Here is a 25,794-nt window from a genome sequence, read left to right as displayed (position 1 = left end):
TATGGTACCTTTTGTTGCAGAGTTACTGGTAGCAATGGATTCTGGCTCTGTGCTTGGCTTTTTGTTACTGCTTTTATGGAAAGCCCTGTGTCACTGGATACCTAAATGTGAAAAGCTAATTCCTCAACTGCCCTGAGCTGTAGACGTTGACGGGTAAAAAGGTTTGGAGAATACACAGCTTCTGAAATATTGGGGTGTATGCTTGTGTCTCTCTTTCTTCTTGTTACTTGGTATAATGCATAAATGTGTTCCATTCAAATTAATGGGGCGTGACCGTTCGTTAGAGAAGGATGTATTCGTGAGGTGCCTTAAATTATTTTATTTGTATAAGCGTATACTTAAATGCTTGTTGGAACCGAGTAATAGTGATGTACTATTACCATGTTATGTTAAATTATTAGTCAATTGTTGAATTATGCATGCTTCCTTAAGGTGTGAGTAGTGTGTGAGTGACTAAGGCACGTGGTACTGACTTTTGCAGTGACTCATGGGTTAAAATGAGAATAGAGCAATTTGTTTTAGTATTTTACATAATCAAAACCTTACACTGAATATTTTTAATCTGTGAAATCCTTTTGAAGTAATTTAATCTTTTTTTAATTGATAGATTTATATAGAGGGAAATAGACCACTTTATCTAGGACTATGTGGCTATGTGTTAGGGAGATTTTTTGCGATTTTCTTATGTACGTCATCTTACTATTCCCCTGTGCCTGTAAAACTGTGATTTGAGTGCTCCTTTTCTTTGTTCTATTCATTTACCTGTGGTTTTGCTATGGTTCTCCTGCCCTCTGTTGTTTTAATCCATGGATTCATAGTGCAACAAAATGCTTAAAATTAAATGAGAAGATGTTAGCATATGTTTTTTGTAGTCTGATCTTTTTCAGAGTAAGAGACGTGAATATCCTGTTAAGATGGGTTATGTAGCTGTGTTCTTTTATGTGGCCTAAGGATTGACTTGCGGGAGAAAATTTCTTAAGAGATGGAGATCTGAGTTTATTCTGTGAGCTTCTTGAAGCTATTTCTACTCCTTTCCTCTTTTTTTAGCTTGTTATTAAGTTTTATCATGCAAGCTGGCAGATCTTAACCATACCACAGATGAAGAAGAGTACAGCCATTGTCCTCATCTGTATTTGGCTGATAGCTGAGATTTATTTAAAGGGCTCTTTATAACTGTATTTGAGATTTCATAATGCCAAGCTTTAGATGGAGATAATGCTACTGATTGCAGTAGCAAGAGTCTTCAAATTAGCCTTCAAATCTAATTCTCCATCTAAATCTAAAGCCTTCAAATTAGTCGTCTTTAGTCTTCTTACTCTATGCCATTAAAAAAATTCATTACTGTTATTCTGCCCCCCTTCCAAAGAAATGTATTGAGCTTTGCTTTTCTGTGGTTTCATTTTGAATGTCTCAAATGGCAGCATTAGAAATACTGACTAGGGATTGAGAACCTGTATTAATTCAGACGATAAGGATCATAAAAGAGCTGATGATTCACTCTCTAGACGTATTGGACTATACTGGCATAGCATGCATGTTATACCAAGAAATGATTTTCTGAAGTTTGTTTAATGTATTATAATTAAAACCCTCATTAAAAGAAGGGACTTGTTAAAAGCCATTACACTGTTTGCTATAGGCATCTTTTATGCTCCAAACTCATGAAATGATTGTCTTTATGTTTAAAAAAAATTTTTTTTGAGAAATTACTGATGAAGTGCAGCCCTGTGGAGCCATACTATTTGTTTAGAATTAAAACTGCGTGCAATTGGATTCTGTGGGTGCACTTCTGTGATCTCTTTAAGGTTACCGAACTTTGCTATCGTCTAAAGGTAAGATCCCATCCTCGTGCGAAGACTCATCCCCCTACTTTCTGCTGTTTAACTGTCAGCACAAATGTTCACGGGACAGCAAGCAAAAACACTGGCTTTCCTAATCTAGTTTATCATGCAGCCACCTGAGCGCTAGAATGGCACAAGGGAGGGATGGCAAAGTGCCGCTGAGGCCATAGGGAAGGCAAAGGAAGACCATTCATTTTGACAGCACCAGCTTCAAATTGGCTTTAAGTGGTTGAGAAATTATTCCATGTCTCTCTAGACTGCTCCTCTGTGGCTTCTTTCTCCCCTTCTTCCAAATCTGCTTATCCAACTCTGCCCACTTCTTCATATCCTTTCTTTGAAGAAGGGCTATGTTGATATCAATTTGTTGATGGATTGATGTGAGGAGTAGTCTCTGCAGCTCGGTTGGTACTTTCTCTCCAGTCTTGCTCTTCCTCAATTTACTTTAGATTTACTTTTGCCTGCATCCTCATCTTCCTGCCTGTCACCGTCAATGTCACGGGCTTCGATGTCATGTTGGTGTGGATAGTACAACAAATCTGCACTGGCTGCATGCAGATAACAAAAACGTTGCACGTGCCTAGGCAATTTGGGGCAAATTTGATTCTGTTTGTTTTGGCAGAGTGTGAATCCCAGGAAAAACGCGATTAAGCTTTGTGCCTAAAGCCATAAATCATTGTCACCTACTGGGTTTGGGGGGGTTGGTTTTGTTTGTTTGCTTTGTTTTTTAAACCTGCCTAGTTATATTGAGCATAATTTTGCTTTGCCTTAATTAGGAGGCAGCAGATGCTGGAAGGGTTGTTAATGCAAATTTCACTTTGTTAATTTATCTTGTGTCATCTTGGTGATGGTTTGCAAAATATCACATAATTAGTGATTCTTCACTCTGATACAATACTGACAATCTTTAAAAGAGAGTCAGTAAAGAAAGTGTGGCTTGGTATTTTTTGCAGACATCTACACAAACCCTTATGTATGTATAGGTATATATAGGCATACACAAGTATACACCCACCACTTCAGTTTTAGATTAGACATCTGTTGCCTAAATATCTAATTTAACATGAAACAGAGATAATTACTGTAAGTAAAGTTGAAAGTGCACAAAACTATTACGAAATAATGGCAAAACTTTTTATTTGACATAAAGTATGGTACTGCCCATATAAGTAGGATGAAAGGTTTAAAAAAAAAAAAAACCCAAAACAGCTTAAAGTAGCAGAAACGAGAAAGACCCTGAGAGGGAAACGAAAGGAAACTGAAAAAGTAGCTGGTAGTGACTGTACTGAGGTACCGTTAAAAGATCTGATACGTGGAGAAGGGTGGAGCGTATTTTAACTGACTAGGAAAACAGCATAAAACATACAGGAAAAATTTGGTTTAGTTGGTCTGTATTTCACTTTGTAAAAAATGCTTACTGATCTAGGTACGGGGTGAAAGTATAAGAATAGCTGTACATCTCTGATATAAAATAGCTGAGTTTTATCATTAGGAAACTCACTGTTTTGTGCCAGTGTCAGAGAATCATTCTAAAAAATACTATAGCGCTCTCCTGGGAAATGGGAGATACCACTGCAAATTTCCCTCTGCAGAAGACAGAATAAATCAGTTTTTCTGCTGATAAGTGACGTATCTGTCAAGATAACTGGTCAAAGAGCAATGATGCAATTTGTCTTTCTTGCTGGTTTTGTGAATTTAATGTATTTTATTATTTTTCCAGCCAAAACTATTAACTTCAAATATATCAAATACATTTGTGACAATCAAAACTGCATTCATCAGTACGTTTGAAGGCTGAAGCACACATACCCATATAATAAAAGAAGCTTAATAGTTGGTCAACCTAACAGTATGTTCTTGGATATGATTTGCATCCTTAGTGGTCTTAAATGAGATAGCACTGGGATTTAATTAAAAAACTGGACAGCAGTCATGACATAGCAGCTGTTCAAGTCACAGCCAAGTTTGTCTGACAGTTGCCCTTCCACACCTTCAGAGAAACCAACATAGATTGCTAGCTGTCCTACTATTGTGAACACTCAGAATTGTCTTGTGAGACCCTTTTTTTTTGTTGTTGTTAATTAAGGTTGCAGCTTTTGGAATCAAAGTGAATAAGTAAGAGTCTCAACTATCATTTCAAAGAAATAAAAAGCTTACACTTCCTTTGAAGGAAAGCTTTTGTTTTCTTTCAAAACATTAAGAAAAGCAAACAAGAAGTAAAAAGAATCATATACGTCATTTTCCTTAAAAATACATTTCTCTTAAAATCTAGGGACCTCTTATACCAATCTTGTGATTTTGTCAGGCCTGTGACTCAGAGTGTTTTTTATTCTAAGTTCTTGCTCTGACAGGTTTTGCCTTCCTACAGACTAACTCCCATCTGTTCTGGCTGATGGGGTTTATGCTTGTACTCAGAAAAGAGCATATTGTGAGATTTGAGCGAGAAATTTTACCTCAAGAAACCGCTGGTCCTTGGAGTCTACTTAAACTTGGTTGCCAAAGCTACTCCATGCTGGGCAAGTAGGATAAAAAATTTAAGATCCTATTGCAGAAAGTTGAGAACTATAGCCTGTTACAGAGAGGGGAACGATGTGTGTGATAATGGAATGTGAACTTTGCATAAACACCGTGGTGGAGAAGTGCTCTCGAGTCTTTCAGGCTCTCGAGTCTTCAATGTGTGTAGGTGGGTGGATGGGAAGAAGGGAAAAGGAGTAAGAAAGTGTGAATCCAGTGATGAAACATAAAAAGTTACGATACGGTTTATACAAGATGGTACAAAAAAGTCTGTCATTAAAATCTGAATTGGAGGATACGTCTGATACTGTCTCCGATCAGAGTTGAGTATCAAAATATCATTAATGCATGTGGTTTTGGATTAAGCCCTTAAAAGAACTACTGTCTTCAAGCTGACAAATCTGAAAAAAGCACTCAACACACAATGATTTGCACATGTATCAGAAGAATGAGGTGTTCTAAGACATGACCACTATGTTTGAAGATTATGTTAAAGAGTGATTTAGGATGATACGTGTTTGCTATTTCTGTTGCTGCATAACTCCTTCATCCCCAAGTTCTTCATACAACAGAATTTGTTTAGAGGCCACTTTTTGTACATATCTGTGACGGTCTTTGCACATGCAGATGTGATATGGAAATACTTCAAAGCTCAGACTTCTTTCCCTTGAAGGAATAATTTATAAAACTGAGCTGTATTCCCACCATTGGGTATGTTCTGTTAGTAAAAGCTTAATACACTATTTTACGGAGAAAACTGCCAGAGGGATCGGAGTCAATTAGAAAATTGCAGCAGGTTGCAGTTGTGGATACCCCTGAAGATGGCAGGGCATGTCAAACTTAGATTTTAATACAGAGAGATCCACTTTATTAGTAAAGGAAAGGTGATGCATTGGCTCTAGCATTCACTGACCCTTGTCGCTTTAGCCTTTAAAAAAATCAGATATTGCTAATGTATCAGTTTCTGGGTTTTTTTTTTTTTTTAAAGTGACAATTTCTTGTCAGAGTGAACAGTCACAATCTCTTTTTTTTGTAATAATCCTGTTCCTTCAATGTGAAAAGGCTTTACAATTGGTGTACTAGGACTTTCTGGCCAATGCAGTCCTGTGCTTAATAGTATGATTCTGTCAGGGAAGTCTCAGAAGCAGTATCATTCCAATACCAGCTGAAGTGTTTTCATCCATCCACCCTATAAATGTTTGCCTTTTCTATTATTTAGAAACATTTTAAATCATTATCTTTTGTGTAACTAAATGAAGAAGACAAGTATTATCTCTGAAGAGATTTAGTAGGATTTTTGATTTTATATCATTTTAACTTGAAGCCCCATGTCCTGAAAGCATGCAATCTTAGCTTTATTTGTTTATTCTTTAACAAGCCCAAGAGGAATAATACAGAAGAAAAACTTGCAAATGTGACCTCTGGAAAAGTCAAAATCCTCAAGTTGAATAAATTTAACTGAGAGCCTGCTTTATCTCACCGCCGCTTTGGCCTCCAAAGAGGACAGCATCATCCATATTTGTTCTGCGTGTTTATCTGTGCTTGCCTGTGTTTTCCACCTCAGAAATTAAGGTTTAGAGTCAGGAGGCTGCCTTCTCATCTCAGTAACGTTAAAGATAATGGTAACGCTGAGATAACGTTATCTTAAAGGCTGTTGGTCTGTTACTTATTTGTGATATACCAATTTCTGTTCTTGTAAAATTTCTAGAATAGATGCATAGCAAGGCTCTGCTATTCATTGTTTCTCCTCTTTTGCCTACCTTAGATATTGAAATAGCAACTCTTTTGTTTCTGTTTTAGTAAACAGAGGATAAGTTTGTTAGTGAGGAGGTACATGAAATGCTTTCTACAACAGAAGAAGGGGGATAAGCATACTGTGGCTCAGCCCGAAATATTCATGTCACAGTAGGCACCGTACTTCTGGATGTGCTGGAGCACATTGCAAATCTCATTAAAGAATATATGGAACGTCTTTGAGAGAAACACAGATATTCAGCCCTAACAGCCAGCTGCTTTCTCAAAAGCGAAGTGCAAAATACGGTCTAATTTGTGACAAGACTATAGAAGTGATTTCAAGATATTTTTCTGACTGGAAGGGTATATATGTTTGAATGTCTTTTGGTTTTTTGTTGGGCTGATCAGGGAAATAATTCTGCATTGGAAAGAGCTGCTTACCACCGGTATATTGAAAATATGGTGTCCTGAATTGCTTTTAGATTCACTATCGTGCAAGAAAGAGTGCACATTAAGAGTGAATTGAGTAGAAGTTAGTAAGGGATAATGGAGAGGAACAAAGGTTCAGCCATCGGCAATGTCAGTTCCCTTTATCTGTCCTTTCTGTTACTGAGGGGGTTGTCAAGATGCAGGCATGTAGTGAGAGGCCAGTCCTCACATTGTTTGGCCCATAGTAGGAAGGATTTTGTCTCTTGCAAGTTTTGAGAATTGGATAGTTTTGCTTAATTCTTTCTTGTTTATATGAATGCCTAGTGATAGAATGGACTAAACGGTGATCGTGCATCTTGTTCTTTCTTCTGGCTGAATGATGCAAAAATTAAGTCTCATAATTGGGTAATGAGAATTTCAGTTTTCTTTGTCTTACATTTTTCTGCATCAAGGCCTGTACCAACAGCATCTGACACGTAAAGTCATGAAACAGAAGACAACAGGGGTGTTACGTTCACAGTAGAGGACCACCAGCTAGCTAGTGAGGTCTCAAGGTCTTAGTGTCACCTACCACTTTCCCTTCTTGACTTGGCACGTAAGGCTTTCTGTACTGGGAGAAAGAAAACTTTAGGGAACCTAATCTAGCTGTTACTCTTTTTTAGCAAACCTGTATACCTTTTTTGTTGATAATTTATTCAGTCTCTCAAATTTAGCGAAATTGTAAAAGCAAAAGTGAGCGGTGGCTTTTGGCCATTGTCAGTGCTGTAGCCATGATTCTATTTAATTTATGAAAAGTAGCATTATCCCTTGAGTTGTCATAGCTTCATTTGTTTGTTTTGTTTTGTTTTAATCTAAAATACTACTGGGAATGTTTCAGGTATTTCTCTTCCCTCAGATATCTTGATAAATAAATCTATATTAGCTCTTGAAGATTTTAATATCTCCATAGCACCTTAGATCTGATCAATTTATTTGCAGATCTGTACTTAAAAATTGATTGAGATTTTTGTTTTAGTTGCTTAAGACATAATTAATTGGAAGAATATTTATTTGGTTTAAATAATAAATAGTTGAGTTTGGTTTTCCATATTTTCGGATAGGAAAAAGCAGATACAGAAGTTCGCTAACAGAATGGTCTAACGTGTGGCTCTTTTCCTTAGATGTGATGCTTTTAAATAGACATTTACATGTGTGGCTCTGTATATGAATTATGTAAGTAATCTGTCATATTCGATATTAAAATATATTTACATCTGTTTGTTTTTTTTTTTTTAGGAGTAAAGTATTGTACGTTCTTATCCCAAATCCAAGCAACTAGTGAAAATACTGTTCTTCAAAAGTAGTGGCTAATGTAGTCTGCAGTTGGGAGAAATAGTCTGCACCTTAGTGAATTTAGGTTTTTTTTTTTTTAGTTTTGTAGATGCAGAGTTATAATTCACAATAGCTAGTAAAAGTAAACAGATGAAAATTATTGTTCAGATTACTTTTAGTTTTTCTATTAATTTAGTTATTTATGATGATTAATATTTCAGTTTAAAAATGAAAAGCACCACTAATTTGGAATTACTAATTCTCATTTGAAAAGTTGGTAATTACTCTAAAGTCAAATTATTTTTTTTCCTCTTTGAACCATAGCTGACTTGTTGAAACTTTACAGTTCACAGAAAAATCTACCCAGCAGATGGCAGTGTTTAACCAAAATCTATGTGTAAACCTACTCTGATTTTGCTCAGATTTTGCTTAGATGGTAATGTCTACAGAAGCTCTCTGTTTCACTTACAGGGATTCATTATTACATAAACATAGACAGAATGAAAATTAATCTTAATTTGTTTTGCTTTCATTTTCCAGCAGGAGAGTGAAGGTAGGCATCTTAATGAAGTGTAATGAAATTGCTGGAGATGCTAAACAACATAAAGAGATATAGAATTTTTCTGTTAAGTAATCCTGGAATGGACAGAATTTCTAATATATGTAGAAGAGTAAGAGGAGATATGCATAATCATTACAGTCTTTATTAAAAATCTCTAATGCTGTTTTTGGTTGTCCTGAAATCTTGATGGAGGAGTCTGTCCTTATTCACTATGTACAGTTTGTGCATGGTATGACAATATATTGTTATAAAAAGGAATAAGGTCTGTGAACAAGAAATGTTTGCCAAAATATCCATCCATAAGCCAAAACTCCATGTATAGATAATAATATACTTTCTGTATTCTTAGCCAGAAGCAAAATTGTGAAATAAAATGGCAAAATAAAAACGATGGCTTGGAACCTGCTTCAGCTCGCTGTAGAGCTTCTGAGTTAATGGGCAAATGGACAGATTGTAACTCAACAGTGTCCGTTCCTTTTGCATGACCACCTGCTGGGGCAATGGGACATGGAGTGCAGTGTGTGAGAAAGGAAAAGCTCAGACTAGAGGAGCTGAAAATAAAGTCACTGAGTATAGCACTCTCCAGGTTTGTTGCTGCCTTACAGAAAGTAAAAAGTACAGAAAACTATTGAGGAAAAATATGCATCTCTAATGTGGTGTAAGAAGGACCAAGAGATTTAAAAAAAAAAAAAAAAAACTGACTTTAAAAGTAGTCAGAAATATTTTTGCAGATTGCCTTAAAAAAATGTAATAGCTGTTTCTGCAAATCCTGGAGATTTTCTTGTTTTTATTGAGCCATTAGGAATTTGATTACTTTTGTTCTGTTTTGTCCTAGTTCACAACTGAAAAAATTTTTTTAGAAAAAACGGACAGGCCGCCATTATCAAACAGGAGTTTGATACAAAAGTTGTCTCAAAGCAATCACTGATGTAACTATAGACTTAATTTGTGTTGGTGCAGTAGCAAACTAAGATGAACGTAGCAGCGTTTCTTTAAGCAAGTTAAACTTGCAGTATGGATATGCTGGATCTCTGAGTCTGAAAGGCTTTCAACACATTCTGAATTTTCTTCCCGATGGACCTCACTGTGGAATCATCAAGAAAATATTCTCACTCTGAATGCTGTTATTTGTTCATGTTTTGTTTACTCACCAGGATGATCAACCTTGCCCAGAGTCATAAGTTCACTAGCAAAAATATTTACCAGTAACTAGTTGCAGATTTTGGATCTTACGTAACAAAGAGCTTACACATGCCTGCTATTTATATCTTTGCCAAATGGCAGAATCTTCATGGGAAAAGTACTCCTGTCTTTTTCTCTAACGACTTCCCATCCAAATGAATCAGTGCCATGAACTGCAAACTTGTGGTTGCCCAGGGATCCATTAGTGGAGAGGTGACAAGCAGCGCAAGCTAGCTGCTTCCCATTAGGGACTCAAGTGGGTGGGTGTAGCCCACAAAATGATATAGGGCGAGATTCAGTTCATCTCTTGGGCATCCTTTACTAACGTGCAGTATGTTGCCAACAGATTTAAAGCAGCTTTTTTATGGTAAAAAAATAAATCTCTGAGAATTTGATACATTTGTCATTTTGTGCCTAAGAGAACAGATCCTGTTCTCACCCAGGTAGGCCCTAGCAGCATTAGTACCTTAGATATAGATCATTAAATTATGGAATTATTACAGCTATTGCTATGTTTTAATATATGTCAAAAGAAAATGCTTATTTGTGTCTCTAGCTGTTTCATGTCTGTTAGGCTACCTTATTTTGACAGTGACACTCATATGATAAATAACTGCATTTAGTTGTGCAAAAAAGGGTGAACGGTGTTCAGCTGGGAAGGGGAAGAGAAGTTGGAATAAGTCAGCAGCTGCCTCTGCTGCTCACAGCTGTAAGGTACTGCCAGTCAGCTAGGGCTCTGGCTGTTGGTAGGCATGCAACACAGTTTCCAAAATCACCCGTTTGAGGTACAGCTTACTATTACCTGTTGCTTGACTTTCAGAGTTGAAAGTGGCATATCTGACTGTAATACAGACCTAGCATGGAGTAACCTGGGCAGCTGTACAGCATATACTTCTGGGACTTGCTTGAGTCCAGCATTCATTAAGCATGAAAAACCCAGATTACTTTTAACAAACATGAGAAGAATGTGAACAATTTTGGGGTTTTATATTAATGTAACGCATAGTCCAACCAAAATGACTGTATCACTCTTAAGAGTTGGATTTTTTTTATTCAGCTCCTTATTAGATGTACTGTAAGCAAATGAAGGGCTTACATAACTGCCTACAAAAGCCCCAAACCTGTCATACGCTACTTTCATTAACCTGCTTGTCATATATATTAGTCATGCTTCTCATCCTCTTGGTCACAGCACTCTTGAGGTTTGTGATAAATTGTGTTACTGGTCCCACTAACCTTATTTTACTTTTGCTTTTATTAACTTTTCCTATGTGAGAATTGTTACAGCCCATATTCCCATGGCCAGCTTCGTTTGGGGCAGAGGTGGATAATGCTTCCGTTCTAGTGTATTATCTGTGATGCCAGTTGATTGTAGAGAAAAACTCGTTCACTAACTTCAGCAGTATCAGAAAATTCTATTATTCTGTACTGTATAGTGGAAAGCTGAAAGTCCTCAGGAACACAAGTTCTTAGATATTCTGCTTGGTAGAGAATATTAAAATCCATAATCCAAGATGTGGATATTTTAAATGCAGACAAAATTATGTGTGATTATACTTTTAAGTATAATGTTAAAATACAGAAGGGTTTATTTGGTTTTGTAACATAGTTGGGAAGCTTAATTCTGGGCAGAAGAGACTATTCTTTTTAGGAAGAGTTAAGAGTATGGCTAAAACATGCTCTTTGCTGTATTTTCAAAGGAAGACCCTCATGCACCTTACACAGGTGAGTATTATATGTTAATAGTAAGCATTATATGTTATGGTCCTTACTAATATTATAGTATCCTACTTGGAAAAAAAAAATTAGTGATCATTTGTAACGATAAAAGTACTAGTATATCTGAAGGGATAAACCCAGAAGAAATGCAGGGATTTACCCTGTAGGTAGCAAAATGAGAAACAAGTATTAGTTACCTACTTATTGGCCTAGAAAGTCATAATAGTATGTATTCTTTATTATAGAGCACTATGTTACCACCTCTGCCCAGTGGGGAACTGTGCACCATTTTCACATCCCAGCTGTTGCACAAAAAACCATATAGCCAACAGTAAGAAGAAAAAGTTCTGGTAATCCATGACATGATTCAGTGTGGTCCCCTGCAGAATATGGCATAGAGTGTATTTAAAAAAAAAAAAAAAAAAAAAAAAAGTGAAAAAGTGCTGTGAGCAGAATAAGTCTGCAAAATTTAATACTGGCAAACTTATTTTCTAGCATGGTGTCCTTTTGTACTCAGAATTATCACTACAATATGTTTTTGATGGCTGTTGAGTATCCTGATGTAGTAAAGTTACTGGCTTTTCATCATGGAAGCATGCTGGACTTTTCTTCTGAAGCTAGTGGGTAGATAAAATTTTTCCCCAATATGTAGGTAAATTATTATTATTATTATTTTCTACTGAACACAGTGCACAGAACCCTTCTTTCCTATGGGGAATTGTATTGGAAGGTACCACCCAACTTTCTAATAACACTGGGAATCCTGTTTACAGTCAGAGGAGGTTCTCATGAAGCCTAAGAAAAAGAAGCCTAAGTGTGTTTACCTGCATGCATGTGTGTGAGAGAGAGAAAAAAGATGCTTTAATGATGATTTTTCTCAGTAACTGAAGTTAAAGTAAGAGTGAAATATGGAAAGCACTGGCTGTTACTAGTAATTTAATTTATGTTGATGTCTATGATAATTAGTTTGCCTTTAGTATGCTTCTTCTGCTAGACCCACTTGAAAGTTAGATCCGTACTATGTATCATCTATAACATTATTCATTCAGCACAAGCACAGGCTTAACTTCACAATAATGGAGTGTTGCTGCTGATTTCAGACAGCTCCTGCCTGTGACTGCTACCTGGCCCTTGCTAGCCTCTCAAAGAGGAGGTGGGAGTAGATAGCAGTGCAGCTACCTTAAAGACATTTAAAGCCATAAAAAACCGCAATGGATCTGTAATTATCTGTAACTGGAAACATTTTTTTAGCCAGTCTGATATACATTAATTTCTACAGAAGAGGGCAGCAAAAGCCATCACGACATGTACCATTCTTTAATGCATCTATGAAGATGCTAAACTGACTTACCTGAATAGAGGTGAAAGACTGGGCTTTCTAAATGATATACTCAGAAAAAAGGAGCAGCATGTGACTGTCTTAAGTCTAAATATAAGTTTCAGTTACATGAAAAAAATTAAAAACTGTTTTCCACTGAGTATTTGGGATCTTGATTTAAATGAGGCCTCTAGTATTCCTGTAAGGCAAAGCTACTCTGTGAGAGGTCCTTTTGTCCCTGCTTAACTCATTCAAATCTAGTGCAGTATTGGTCGGGACACAGTAGCCACATGGATGTGAAATACTTTTGGGGGTCCAGCTGGGAAAAATTACTCTGAGTTGCCATATATCATTGCTGTTCTCTGCCATGGCCAGTTTTTTTGAATGCGTATGTATAAATCTCTAGCAAGATATTTTGGCACTTGTGGCAATTCCTTATCTTCTCATTGCCCCGTGCTTCCCCTAGGTCTTGTCCCTGTGTGTGAGGCTGAAGAGTTAATGTTTGATGTTAATGCTGAAGGTTTGATCATGCACCTAATCTCATTTAACTACAAGCTGCACATGAAAGGCGTGCCCTCTGTATCCCCCTTTCCCTCCATACATACAGAAATCTGTATTAATAAAGTGCAGGGTCCTCAAAGATGAAAATTCAGTTAGCTTGAGAGCCTGACATGTTATATAGGACTATCACCTTGTAAAGTCCACTGGTCTAAGTCGTTCGAATATTCTCATATCGTGCAGAGTGACACATCCTGCTTAGAGGCATTTAAAACACCTTAGAGAATTGAGTATAAGTAATAAAAATAAAAAGAAAATGGATTTTACTAAGAGTTTTTGGACCCTGTGGTTTTACTCTCAAAGGTTCTTTCACTCCAGGTGGACTTCTATGGGATTTCAAATACTTAGTCAGAAATTACCTTCTGTTGCTGTAAAGTCTTCTAGAATTGCTTTATTTTTTGCCTGAATACAAAAATGTAAAATAAAATATTCCTAGATGCTATTTATAGGGTTTTTTTTTCTATCATAAACTAATCACCCCTGGCAGCATCATGTTACACTAATTTGGCATTTATTCAAGATATTTTAACGCAATGGAATTGTTCTCTAACAGTTTGATCTACTAGTCTCTCTCTTTGCTGTAAACAGAAAGGGAAGTTGGAAAGAATGGATTTCTTGGGTGGTAGGGAGACTTGGAAACAATTTAACACAATTACTTTATCCTGCAGTGGTGTTATGCATGAGCTATAGTATGTAAGATTAAGGAACATACAGCAGCAGGAGTAGAATGTGCAGTTCAAATCTCACAGCTCTAAGAATCATTAAAACCTTTGGCAGTATTCAAAACAGTAGTATTTCACAAGTTGGCTAGTGATCATCTTCTGTGTAGAAGTTGGGACTTTTTGTTCATTTCATGAGTACAAAATATTTTTATGAACCTAGCCATGGGAAAATGTAGTAGTTGTTTGTTCTAATGAGTCTAACAGATTTGGAAGACGTTATAGTATGTTGCATCAAGTATGAGATCTTCTAGTGATGAGGAAATGAACGTTTTAAAATAATTTCATTTGTCATCTAATGTGCAAAATAACCCAAAAAACAAATTACATTGCGACTATAAATCTTGCACGGAAGTAGTGGCAAATGGTAAATATTACCTAATCTGAGGTGTGGGATTTTGAGGCATTAACAGGAAGGCAGACTAACTCATGAAAGAATACTTGTTTCACTTTGAGGAAAATAACTGTGACATGGTCAGTGTCTTGTATGCTCCTGTGACCAGTTCTTCCTGCACACACTGCATTTATACCTACAAGGGCATGCAAAATGTTAACAATCCAGAAAACAGACAAAAAGAACAGTGGTACCTTTCTAAAACTATAATTTGTAGTACCTAGATAGAATCAGTAAAGAGACTTTATGCTATATCTTCAGAATAACGGGATACAAATGAAACAGACCAATTTTTAGTTAGGCACAAAGGGTGCCCCAAGTTGGTTGTACTCTTTGAATTATATTCTCCTTTTCCTCTACCTGGTTTATTCCTTAGGTGATACAGACAGTGTAGTATAATAATCTAAATATAATATAAAATAAATATAAATATAATCATCTAAAACAAATCCAAATCCAGATAAAATCCTAAAGAAATGTTAATTAGTCATGATATGTTAAGATAAGCCAAACAATACATTAATAAACTTATAGATGATACTGAGATGAGATTGTGCATGCTTGAGAGGGCGAAAGAACAGAGAGAGATCGTGGCAGATTGGAGTAAGCTGTGTCTTTGCGTCTGTAACAGGCTGGGCATGTCGATGTATGGATCTTCTCTTGCCTGAGCTGAAAAGTTGTAATTTACAGTTCTGGCATATTACCTCTTTAAGGTCTGCTAAAATTGTCCAATCATGTGAGCATACTCTTAAGTATAACAGTGGGCAGAAAATTAAACATACATTTGCCGTGAAGTGTGCTGCTCAAAAAGCTGAGAGAATTTGGGTACGAGTTAGAGATTCAAGAGTAGGAGGCCCTTTCTTCTTGATAGTGAAAACAGTGCATGCAGTCACAGAACAAAGTGACAAATAGAAGAGCTGCAGATTAAAACAACAAAGATGGTTCTTGGGCTGGAAGGCATGTAATGTGAAAGATTAAAACAGCTCTGTTTTGTTGAAATAATTAGAATAAAAGAGATTCTGATATATGCCAAGGAGATAGGATAATTTATTAAAAAAACCAAAAGGCTAGTAATGTTAGAAATTATGAGAGAAAAAAGTGGGAATGGATCAAAAAATTAAATTACGTTCCTGACAGAGAATGTATTTTCTTACCCCTTCGAACAGTATCTGCCAAGAGAGGCTGTGGAAGCCTCTGAATGTGCTACATATAAAGCTATTCAAAAAAAATACTTTTTAGCAAGGGAGATATCCAGTACAGGAAGTGAAATGGAATAGGTGCCACTTCTTTATTTTTGGTTTGTTCATGCTTTCTTTTTTAATAAGGTTTTAGAGTTGAATCTCTTTCTGCAGTTCCACTGTTGTCTGGGCAGGAAAATTCTCCACTGACAAATGTTTACTATCTGCCTTTTCTTGAATTCAGCCATCCCCTATAAAAGGAAGGGGGAAGAATATGACAGCTCAGTGTCTCTGCAGAGAAAAGGCTGCATTGAGGAGTGAGCAGCTCTGATTTTTTTTTTTTTTTTTTTTTCCACCTAAATTTACCACAAAGTTCTGTGCTTTCTGGTAAGGTTACAGAAGTCAGGAATGGAAAGCCCTCTGTCAGAGAACTGTTTCCTACAGTCATTTCTCCTACCCTGTTAAGTTTTAACTGCACAATTAAAAGAGGGCACACATGCTCCTCAACAGAAGTGTGCAGTCAGCAATGAAAAACTCCTGTTAGGCTGATAGATTTATCAGTGTGATACATTGTGATATTATTAGGCTGTCTGGGATGACTCCGTCATGTACTAATATACACTGGGACCGTAGGTACTTGATTTGATTCCCAGTAATTCTGTTTCCATATATTAAGATTGATGAGATGTGGTGTGGTAGTAGAGATGGTGACTTCATGTAAGGTTGCACGAAGTGGAGAACAAGACCGGAGGAAACTATGCAAAATCAATAAAATATCGACTATGCCGTGCCATTGGGCACAGCAGAATGTGTTCAGAATAATTTCTTTGGTGATGTTGATGGATTAAACAGTAGCTTAAAATGCTAAAGGTTTGTTACCTTATTAGCAGAAGCTAGCCTTGTTGTTTGTTTATATGAACAATAGCTTTTTCCTGTCAAAAGTTTCACCATGGGTTTCCCTGAAGTGTCAGATCACACAGTGAATAACTGGAAAGAACAACAACTCATATCGTCTTGCCATTACAGGACCTGCCATTGAATACAACGCTTCATCGCACCTGGTGATTAGCAGCAGAACTAAACTGGCCTAAAGAAAATGTGGGCTATGGCACCTGTTACATTAAGCCATGCTATTTACTACAGAGCCAATAAAGAGTGTGCTATTCAAATGTATGGGTTCCTGTAATGGAGATCCTCATTAATCTAATGAACTCCACCTCAACAGGGAACACTGCTAGAACTGAAAGCCATGCAGGAGTTGGTATGTCCTAAACCTTGCTTCGTAGTGGTGGTCTGTTTCTTTTAAGGTGATTTCTGTATGAAGTACTTGCTCAAGAGAACGTAAGCATTTTGGGTGAGCTTAAGTAAAATATTGGTTGGGTTAGGTGCCAAAAGTATAATTGTATGGTGCAGAAGAGAGAGAGCATCTTTTAAATGCAAATAGATCTTAGCAGCATCTGAGTAACATATTTAGAGTATCTAAACCGTTAAAGGTCAGGGGTTAAATATGATATTGTATTCTTATAGCAGTCTGTCAGTCTCTATAGTTAGTGTCTGGCAGTCTCTATAATTTTCTGTTGCAGAAAGGCTCAACATGTAAATGAAAGCAAGGCAGTAACCCTGGGTATATATAGTATGTTTAAAATCATCTTGTATTTAGTCATAATAGCATCATCACAGTCATTCCAAATGATGAATTTTGTTAGCTAGACTGGTTGGTTGGGAGTAGTAGAGCAAATGTTGGTTCTATGAGACAGCCCATTGATGTTGACCGAGGGGCCTGCCAAGACCAATAGATTGTGGATTAGGTCACATAAGATGAAAATAGTATGCCAGTCTTATTGTATGTTTACCTTTGATACCAGTTTCTTATGGTTCTCATTTAGTTAAATGTCTGAATAACAATCTACAAGATCCTCAGCATAAAACATTTTTTTACCCTATTAAATGATCCTCTATGGCAGCTTCACGATATCTATGTGATCACGGTTTTAATCCATTATTTCCTTGGCAGGTTCTTTTGCTTTTGTATTGAAAAGAAACATATTCCTGAAACTGCTGTCTTAGATATCATGTATTTAGAATGTCTAGATTTTATCATTGCAACCTTATTTCTAATACATATAATTTCACTAGATTGTTCAATCCTTTTTCACAGAACAATGGACAAGATTACAGAGTATGTTGTGTCAGCGTTCCATGTTTTTTAGCGCTCTGTGTTACCAGATTACCTAGCAGTACAAATGGGATGCTGGTGACACATTAGGCACAGTTGCATTTCCATTAATTTAATAGGTGATGCTCACTGCTGAAGATTGACCATTTCTGATCCAGTATGAAATTAGAGCTGCATGTACAAACCATACCTTTTCTGGTACAAAGATTAGGAGCCTAAGGCTACCTCTTAATTTTATTTTTTAAATCTATTTGAATTAAATAAATAGTTATTTCTAACCAGCTTTAGACTTGAAGAGTGATTTGTTATCCCTGCAGTGTTTCCTGTTCTGTGACTGAGGTAGTGATCCATACTTTTAGTTCATGGAAATCTGGCCTGAGTTCTGTGGCAGTAGTCTGCCAAAACCTTTACATCAGTATAGTATTTCCACTAACCAGTTATTTGAAACTACAGTGTGTATATATGTACGTTACCTTGCTTGAAGTAAGTTATGCTAGCTCTTTATACACATTAATAGCCTGCAATTTGTGCACCCTAGAGGGTGCTACTGTTCTAATTGATGAACAAGCTTTTGTCCAGTTGTAGTGAACAGGCACTATGATTATTTTTGAGCATACAGTGTTCTTACTGATATGAACAGTAATTAGTTCACAGTTGACTGTGCAGAAGTGCCTAGAAATCAGTATTCAAACTGAAAATCGCATTCACGTTACGTTATTTTTTGGTACTGAAATCAGACTGAAAGTGTTGCACTAAGTTGACAAGAAGTGCAAATTGCAGTTTAAGTGTTGGCAAGGCTATGTAGATAGTGGTCTTACACACGGGAGCAGTGGTTTGCTGGACTGAACCCCATATGTGTACTGGATGCGCACTTTTTGTCTCTGTTAAAAACTGTTGTAGATTAACTCTGCATTGTGATATTACTTCAAGTATGTAAACTGAAGAATTATAGACCTATTGCATGTTATCAGATTTTCCTGTTGATTTTGTTGCCGATTGAAAACAGCACCAGTATCAATACTTTGGTTTACATCATCAATTTCATCGCATAATAAGACGCTGTGGTAATGTATATGGTTGCTATGTAGTGTTTCTGTGTTAAGAGGGAAATTTTAAGGTCCTTTTTTTTTAACCTATTCAAAACACTTTTAGTCTTCACTACTTTGTTCATTGTCCTTGCCAAAGTTAAGTAAGTAACATGAGTCCATATTTGGCTGTATCTATGTCAACTGTATTTTGTATAGTTGTTTAATTTTAAATGTGCAAGGTTTTTATCCAGAAAATGAAATACAAAGTTAGAAATTTATAAATATTTCACTTATTTTGAAAAGATTCTAGGATTTCATGCTGACTACTCCAATAGGGGTGGTGTTATTAGTAGCTGTCCATTTTCTCCAAATTTGGCTTTGGAAAGCTACTGTTTTGCACAGTGAGTTTCATATGACTAATGGTACCCTTTACTCCTTCTCTTCTCTACATACATTCAAGAAATCACAAACAATGAGCTGGTAAATTTTATTTGAATTGGGGAACAGTTGTTATGTTAACCTTTCTCAAACTGACAGCTAACTTCACACTATTTTAAAACGCCCTTCCTAGAAATCCTGACGTTGAAACTATTACTTTGTTTTTATGGACGTGTTCTAGAAGCTGATATAGAGAGGTATTCTGTGCTCCGTTCTGATAGTAATAAAGCCCAAGAGGAATTTCACAGTATATTTAAGTGAAATTCTGTAAATAAGTAACACTGATTATATTGCTTCTCCTTGTCTCTTAGTAAAATAATGGAATTAAAGTATGAAATAAATGTCTTTCATAGGATTGCATATTTCTTATATTGCAAATAGGAAGTAATTCAAGCAGGGCATGACTGTATTTCCTAAGTACTGTACATAAAATGCAAACTAGGTTCATTTCAAAGCAAATGCATGCTAAGAACTTCTCAGGGTTTGTTCTTCTGAGATTACAGACTTATGACTTTTTATCATAAGTTATTTTTTAGAGAAATTGTGTAAATTCTTGCAGTTTGGGGCTCAACCTTTGGAGAGTATCTATTGAATACTATACATTTTTAAAAACATTGATGGTTAATGGTGCTTTGAAATTAAGTCTCTTTCAAAGTTCTAGTTCTTTCATGTTTAACATTTGTTTTCAAGCTCCATATGGCATAATTTCAGTACTTACTGTTTATTTTCCAAGCCAAAGTCATTTGTTGAAATGTGAACCATGCCAGAGATTAGCTGCTTAAAAGTTGCCTCATCTAAACAATGTTTAAGTAGAAAAGGTGCATTTCAAGGGATAGCGTTTCACCTTTAATTAATGTTTTGAGCACGTTCCAATATGTGTAATGGACTTAACTCTAAAGAATTGAAGAGCCTCTCTTTGGCTCTTTGTGGCTTCCTAGTTCCATTTCGTCTCATGAAGAAATGATTTTTTATTTGTTAGGGTAGGCACTGTGGGAAGTTTAGTCTCTATATGTGGTCATGTTACCTACCACTCATCATTCAAGAAACTAAATAGTACCCTAAGCTTATTCTTTAGTGACCAAGAGTCAACTTCACTGCAACCTTATTGAATTATGGAGCCTACATACTTCCTTTAAATGAAATTTGTTTTACATCTTGTCCAATAACATGTTTACATCAGCTATTGCTACATTGGAAAAAATCTAGGAGTTTGTTGTGTTCCCGGGACAATCCAACAGTACTATTGTGATTAAATTAATTGGGACCAGAATTAGAGTTTAAAATTTTTCAGAATGCTAAATCTTAACTTTTCGGAGAGACATTTAAGCCATCTGTTGTTATGAATTTGCTTTTTTTCTACGGAGGCAGATGTGTTCCTATCTTTGGAAATTAAGCCCTCCTTTCTTGTCTGTGGCTGTTGCAGGCTTTTCCCCGAGTAATATGGACGTCCTTAGCTTTCCTGCACCTACAAGTTAACGTGGCCCAGTTAATGTTCCGACATAAACAGCCTTATAAAACCTAAGCTGTGCACAGACATCCTCAGTTTTCTAGAGAGAATTTGCATACTCCCCCTATGGAATTTCAGAACAAATTCAGAACGAAAAACAAGTGATCAATAGTATTTCTTTGAGTTAGAACTGTGATACAGTATATTTAACTTCTACTTATGTTATTGGCAAAAATATTCAATCACATTATCCTCAGTATGCATCTGCTGTAGTAAAACAATGGTTTCCACACTTTTTAAATCTGTATTCATCACAGGAAGTCAGTATAAACCAGTAATGCAAATGTTTTCTTCCTTGTTATCTTCTTGCCAATTGCTTATTTGCACAGAATGAATTACTGCACAATTTTTCACAATTTTTCATCATGCCATTTCAGTATAAACATTTTGTATGCCTTTTACCATCAGTTATCTGTTATACCTAAGAGATCCTTTACTGTTAAATATATTGGCAAAGGCAGTGTTTTCCGTGAGTTATTGTAAAATTTGTTTTTTCCACTGCTGAATGAGTGGTGAAACCCTTCTTGACCTCAGTGGGGAAAGAATTTGCTGGAAGCAATTAATGAAATGTCTTATTACTTATTCACTGATGGATAGATTTAGTTTAATATAATATATAATGTTTTATCAGGCAGTGAAAATGGATCAAATTATATCTTCCTTTGTTTTTAACTCTTGGGAGGATGTTATGTGTTGCTTTATTTTTGAATTGTGCAACAGCTTTATGATTTGAATTTGGTAAAAGAGGAAGAGTGTACTCTAGACTTTGGGCTGAGGAAAGAAGGTACAAAGAAAGGCATTACCAATACCGTGTCCCTTTTCCAATATCAAAGTGTTATATGCCATTAGTTTCCTTTTATAAATAGTATTTTTTAAAAATTCCCATTCAAGTCCAAAGCAGATACATAGAACTGACGGATTCCTAAGACAATGTCTACTTGTTAGGCCTGGAAGAACAGATCATTGAGTTCAGTGCTGTTTTATCGCAGCAATCCCAGTGCATGATATAGTTCATAAATGCTTATTCAAATTAATTAAGTTATCTTAAGATATAGTCTAGAAAAACCAAAATTGGTTAATAAGGAAATGTAGGGCTATGTGATGTCCAAAGGCATATTAGCCTTTGTTAGAGATGAAATACTGACTCTAATTTAATTTTGACAGATTACAATATTTCTATTTTAATTCAGGCACACTCAGACTTGATGCCTGCAGCCTGCAGTACCTCTGATAATTTTTTTTTTAAAAAACAATATAAAGTTCCTAAGCATACGGTGTTTCCAGTAAACTTGTAAACAATAAACTATGGGGATAAAGGTTAACATGAATGGTGGTAGGATGTAGTTCGCCTTAATGTGAATATCCATATACATTGCTGACTTGAATGGGAGCAGTATTGCACCTTGTTAATGGTACTTAGTTTATATTAATAGCTAACAGTGAAATATGTATTTAGCTACATTTAAGTATACAAAGTATATACTTTAATGTTGATAATCACACTGGATATGCTTTTTTATCACAAAATACTATGTGATAGGACCTTAAGGACAAAAGGATGTCAAAGGAAAGAAAAATGTTCTGTTTATATATGTGTAATAGAGTCATCTAGTATACATATATAATTTCAAGACACAGAAGGCCATATAGGAAGCTTTATTTAGTACTGATTACAGATATACATATCCTTGATTTTTCTCTCTCCCTTTTTCACTGCAGGGCCAAAGCTTTTCGTGGAAAAAAGGTCCATGGAGAATATGACATAAAGGTTGAACAGGTAACTAAATGACTAAATATAAATATTATGTGTAAATTTATATGTGCATATAAATATATAGAGAGAGAATCCTATGTACTTTAAAAAAAAAAATCCCAAGTTGAGTAAAAACCTAAAAGGTTTGGTTATTGTTTTTCATTTTAATCCTTCTAGAAGTTTCCCAAAATAATTTAGACGATGTTAAAAATATGTAATATTCAAAGGCTGTTGCTTACAGACTATGAATTTCCCAGACAATCCATGAATTTCATTGCATTTTTGTATCACTAGTAATTCTTTAATTGAAGAATATACAGGCACTCTAGTTGCAACGTTAGCGTTTTTTTTTTTAAATAAAAAGCACTGAATAAACATGGAGATACAATTCCAAGAGCATTAGAAATTATGACAATTTTATCTGAACTAGATTTCTGAAGCTAAGGCAGTAAAGAAGTCCTTTGACTGCTTTTCAGTCTCTAATTCTGAGAATAAATGTGGTCATAAGAAGTTTCACTATTTAAACTGGAATGTTTTGTTGTTGGAATCTCTAAGAATGAGGGAAAATTATCACCTGTGTGGATCCAGCTTATCTAAGGTCATTGTAATAATATGACATTTAGTGTTGCTCCATTCTTTACACCACTGAATGTCTTTTCCGTGTTTTTGACTTGGAAACATGGAAAGCTTTACAGGGATCTTGAAGAGTATTGAGAGAGAGAGAAGTGAAAAAGGAGACAAGTCAAGCCACGTAGCTGACATCACACACACACAGAGTCTGTGTAATGTTAAAAAAGCTCTGTATAAGCCCAGAGTTTCCTTCGTATGATCTCTTGTAGGAAGAACCTCCTTTCTTCAGTAAGAAATTGGAGGTTTCTGAGCACTGCTAATCATAACGGACTTTGCAAAATGTCAACACCATGACAGTTGTGTACAAATAGTCACTAGCAACTACTTTAATGTTTTTTTTCCTAATACCAGAGAACATTATTTTATTTTTTAGTACTTAGAGCATCCTACTTATAACCTACAATATTTTCTATTACTTACTGAGCTTTTAAACTGCAAAACCTGTATTTGTGAATCCTTATAATTATTTTAATACGATTTATGAATGGTAGAGATCAGTACTTGGTGTCAGATTAAGTAAATGAAAGATTCCACAGCACTGTCAGCATTTATACAGACTTTTCAATCTCCTGCCGTTTGCACTGTTTTTACATTAATTTTAAAACTGTGCCCCCTGCGTTGTAACATTGATCCAAGAAAGTTTATAAACTTATGACATTTAATGAAGCTACATTGCTGTTCGAAATCAAGCACATACTTAGGGCATTGTATTGGAACAGTGGTTGGAGTAGCCAGCGCTTGCCTTAACTGAGCACTAAATTCTGAAAGCCTTGCACAGATTTTACTTAGGAAGACTTTCAATGACATCATGTTTCAAGAGGAGAATAAGGAGAATTCTGAGGCTTTCTATTCTACATCAGTGTCTGGGACAGCAAAGACGCTTTTATGTATCCACTAGAAGACAGTTGGCTGCATTTCAATTTTTCTGCTGTGTAATGTTATTGTAAAGTGCTTTGAGAGTCTTAAGTAGATGAAAGACCATGGATAAATGAAAAACATCCTGTCCTTTTATTTCAAATAACTAGAGGATCAGAGTATGGAATTGAATCCTTTTACATGTCACATTTCCAGTGTGTGAAGATACTTTAAAAAAAAAAAAAAACAAAAAACCTCTGTTTGTAAATTTTGCAAATTAATTGTTCAATAACACCAGATCTTTAAGAGTAAATGCACAAAAAGAAAATAGAAATGGGGGAAGTATGTGAAGAGAAGGTGAGAAAAAACACACTTACAACATATCATAAGAAAATGCTCTTATTTACCTTAAGATCACTTCTGTAATTTTTTTCTTCAATCCTGTGGTGCAATTTTTTTTCCCTATATTAATCTCCTGTGACATACCATACAAAGCAAAACTATAATCTCTATGCTTTAATGTAGGCCTAAAAGTACTATATATACTCATTACTGCTCCACACAGTCTTTTCTTAGAAGGTTTGTAATTTCCGTTCTGTATGTTAGAAATGCTGCTTCGTGTGTGCCAAATAGCATTGAATTAATTTTCCTTTGGTGCTAATTATGTTTCAAATGTATATTGTCAGCAGTTCAGGTGCTAAGACTAAAAAGAAGGGGTTTAGATAAATAAAGGTGAAGTACAGACAGACTGACTTATATGCATCCTCTTTTTGTAGGCAGAATTTTCAGAAATCAACTTGATAGCCCATGCTGATGGCAATTACGCAGTAGATATCCAAGTATTTCGAAATGGCACTAAAGTTGTCAGGTAAGAAAAACTAAATTGAGTAACAGCAAAAAATAGTAGATGGTGTAATGTATGAATGTAAAATGTACTGAATGATTTCTCTTTAGTTGTGTTATTGTGCATGTGCAATAGGGATTTTGACTGATGCAGTGTACCTCACTCACTGGTATAAAAAGTAGGGAAAAATAGGTATCTCCTCAGTGCACTAAGTCCTGTTTGTGACAGGAAATCTCATGACGTTTTGATCATAGAGAAGGCAGGTTTGATTAAAATGGGAATGATGTCTAGTAGAAAGAATATATGATTGGGAGTCAGGGTTTATTGATTTGGGTTGCGGCTTTACTTCAAAATTATGACAGTCTTGGTAATTTTGTACATGCCAGACCTTTCTAGATGAGGAATATTTGTTTCCCATGTTAAGGATTTTATAGTAAAAGGGGCCAAGTGATACTGCTTATCTCAGTTTAGTTATTGGAATATGCTATCTGTTTAAAAGATTTCAATTTAAAAACTTGAGATTCCCCAATAGGTTTATTTTATCCAAATAAGGATTATGTCAGCTGAAGGCAGGGTAATTTTTACCATTTTTTTCAGTGAGGACATGAACAGCCCTATAAATGTAAGGGAAGAAAACACAGAAGTACATCTGGGCAAAGTAAAAGCTTAAGTAAGTATTAGAAAAAATATTTCAGGTAGTCCTATGCTTTATTGAATTTGTGGGAATTATTCCTGTTTTTGTTAGTGCAGTTAAGTACAGCTTAAGCGTAGTCCTTTTTGGCTGAACAATTGGGTTCAGAGAGGTGGATCGAGCCACTAACAGTGACTTTGTAGTTTACTGCTTATGTTTATCTTTAGGCAAGAGTAAGAGTTCAGGGAGCTGGACAGCATACAGCACTTCTTGTAACTTCATATTTTTGCTCAACATCTGTTCAAATAAAAGATTTGAAGATTTCTATTGGTTCATGTAAAAAATCAGGAAGAAAAATACTGAAAATAAGTGTACTTCATGTTTTAAAACTTACAACTGTTTAATCTCTTATGTATTCTAAAAATAGTGCAACTTAATACAACAGCTACTTATGCCAAATCCACATGATTATTTCC

The 25,794-nt window shown here is 35.7% G+C and overlaps 1 protein-coding gene across 1 annotated transcript in view; it reads left to right on the top strand.

The window, feature by feature from the left end:
- Window positions 1-25,794, top strand: part of SYN2 (synapsin II) — a 193,473-nt gene that overhangs the window by 45,951 nt on the left and 121,728 nt on the right. Inside the window, exons 2-3 of the mRNA XM_068960338.1 lie at window positions 22,325-22,382; window positions 24,620-24,711. Coding sequence (XP_068816439.1) covers window positions 22,325-22,382; window positions 24,620-24,711 — 150 coding nt within the window. The remainder of the gene's footprint in view (window positions 1-22,324; window positions 22,383-24,619; window positions 24,712-25,794) is intronic.

This window comes from Struthio camelus, chromosome 14 (assembly GCF_040807025.1).
Source record: "Struthio camelus isolate bStrCam1 chromosome 14, bStrCam1.hap1, whole genome shotgun sequence".
In the NCBI taxonomy this organism is placed as follows: Eukaryota; Metazoa; Chordata; class Aves; order Struthioniformes; family Struthionidae; genus Struthio; species Struthio camelus.
The sequence above is the reverse complement of the archived record's forward strand: the minus strand, read 5'-3'. Positions and strand labels throughout refer to the sequence as shown.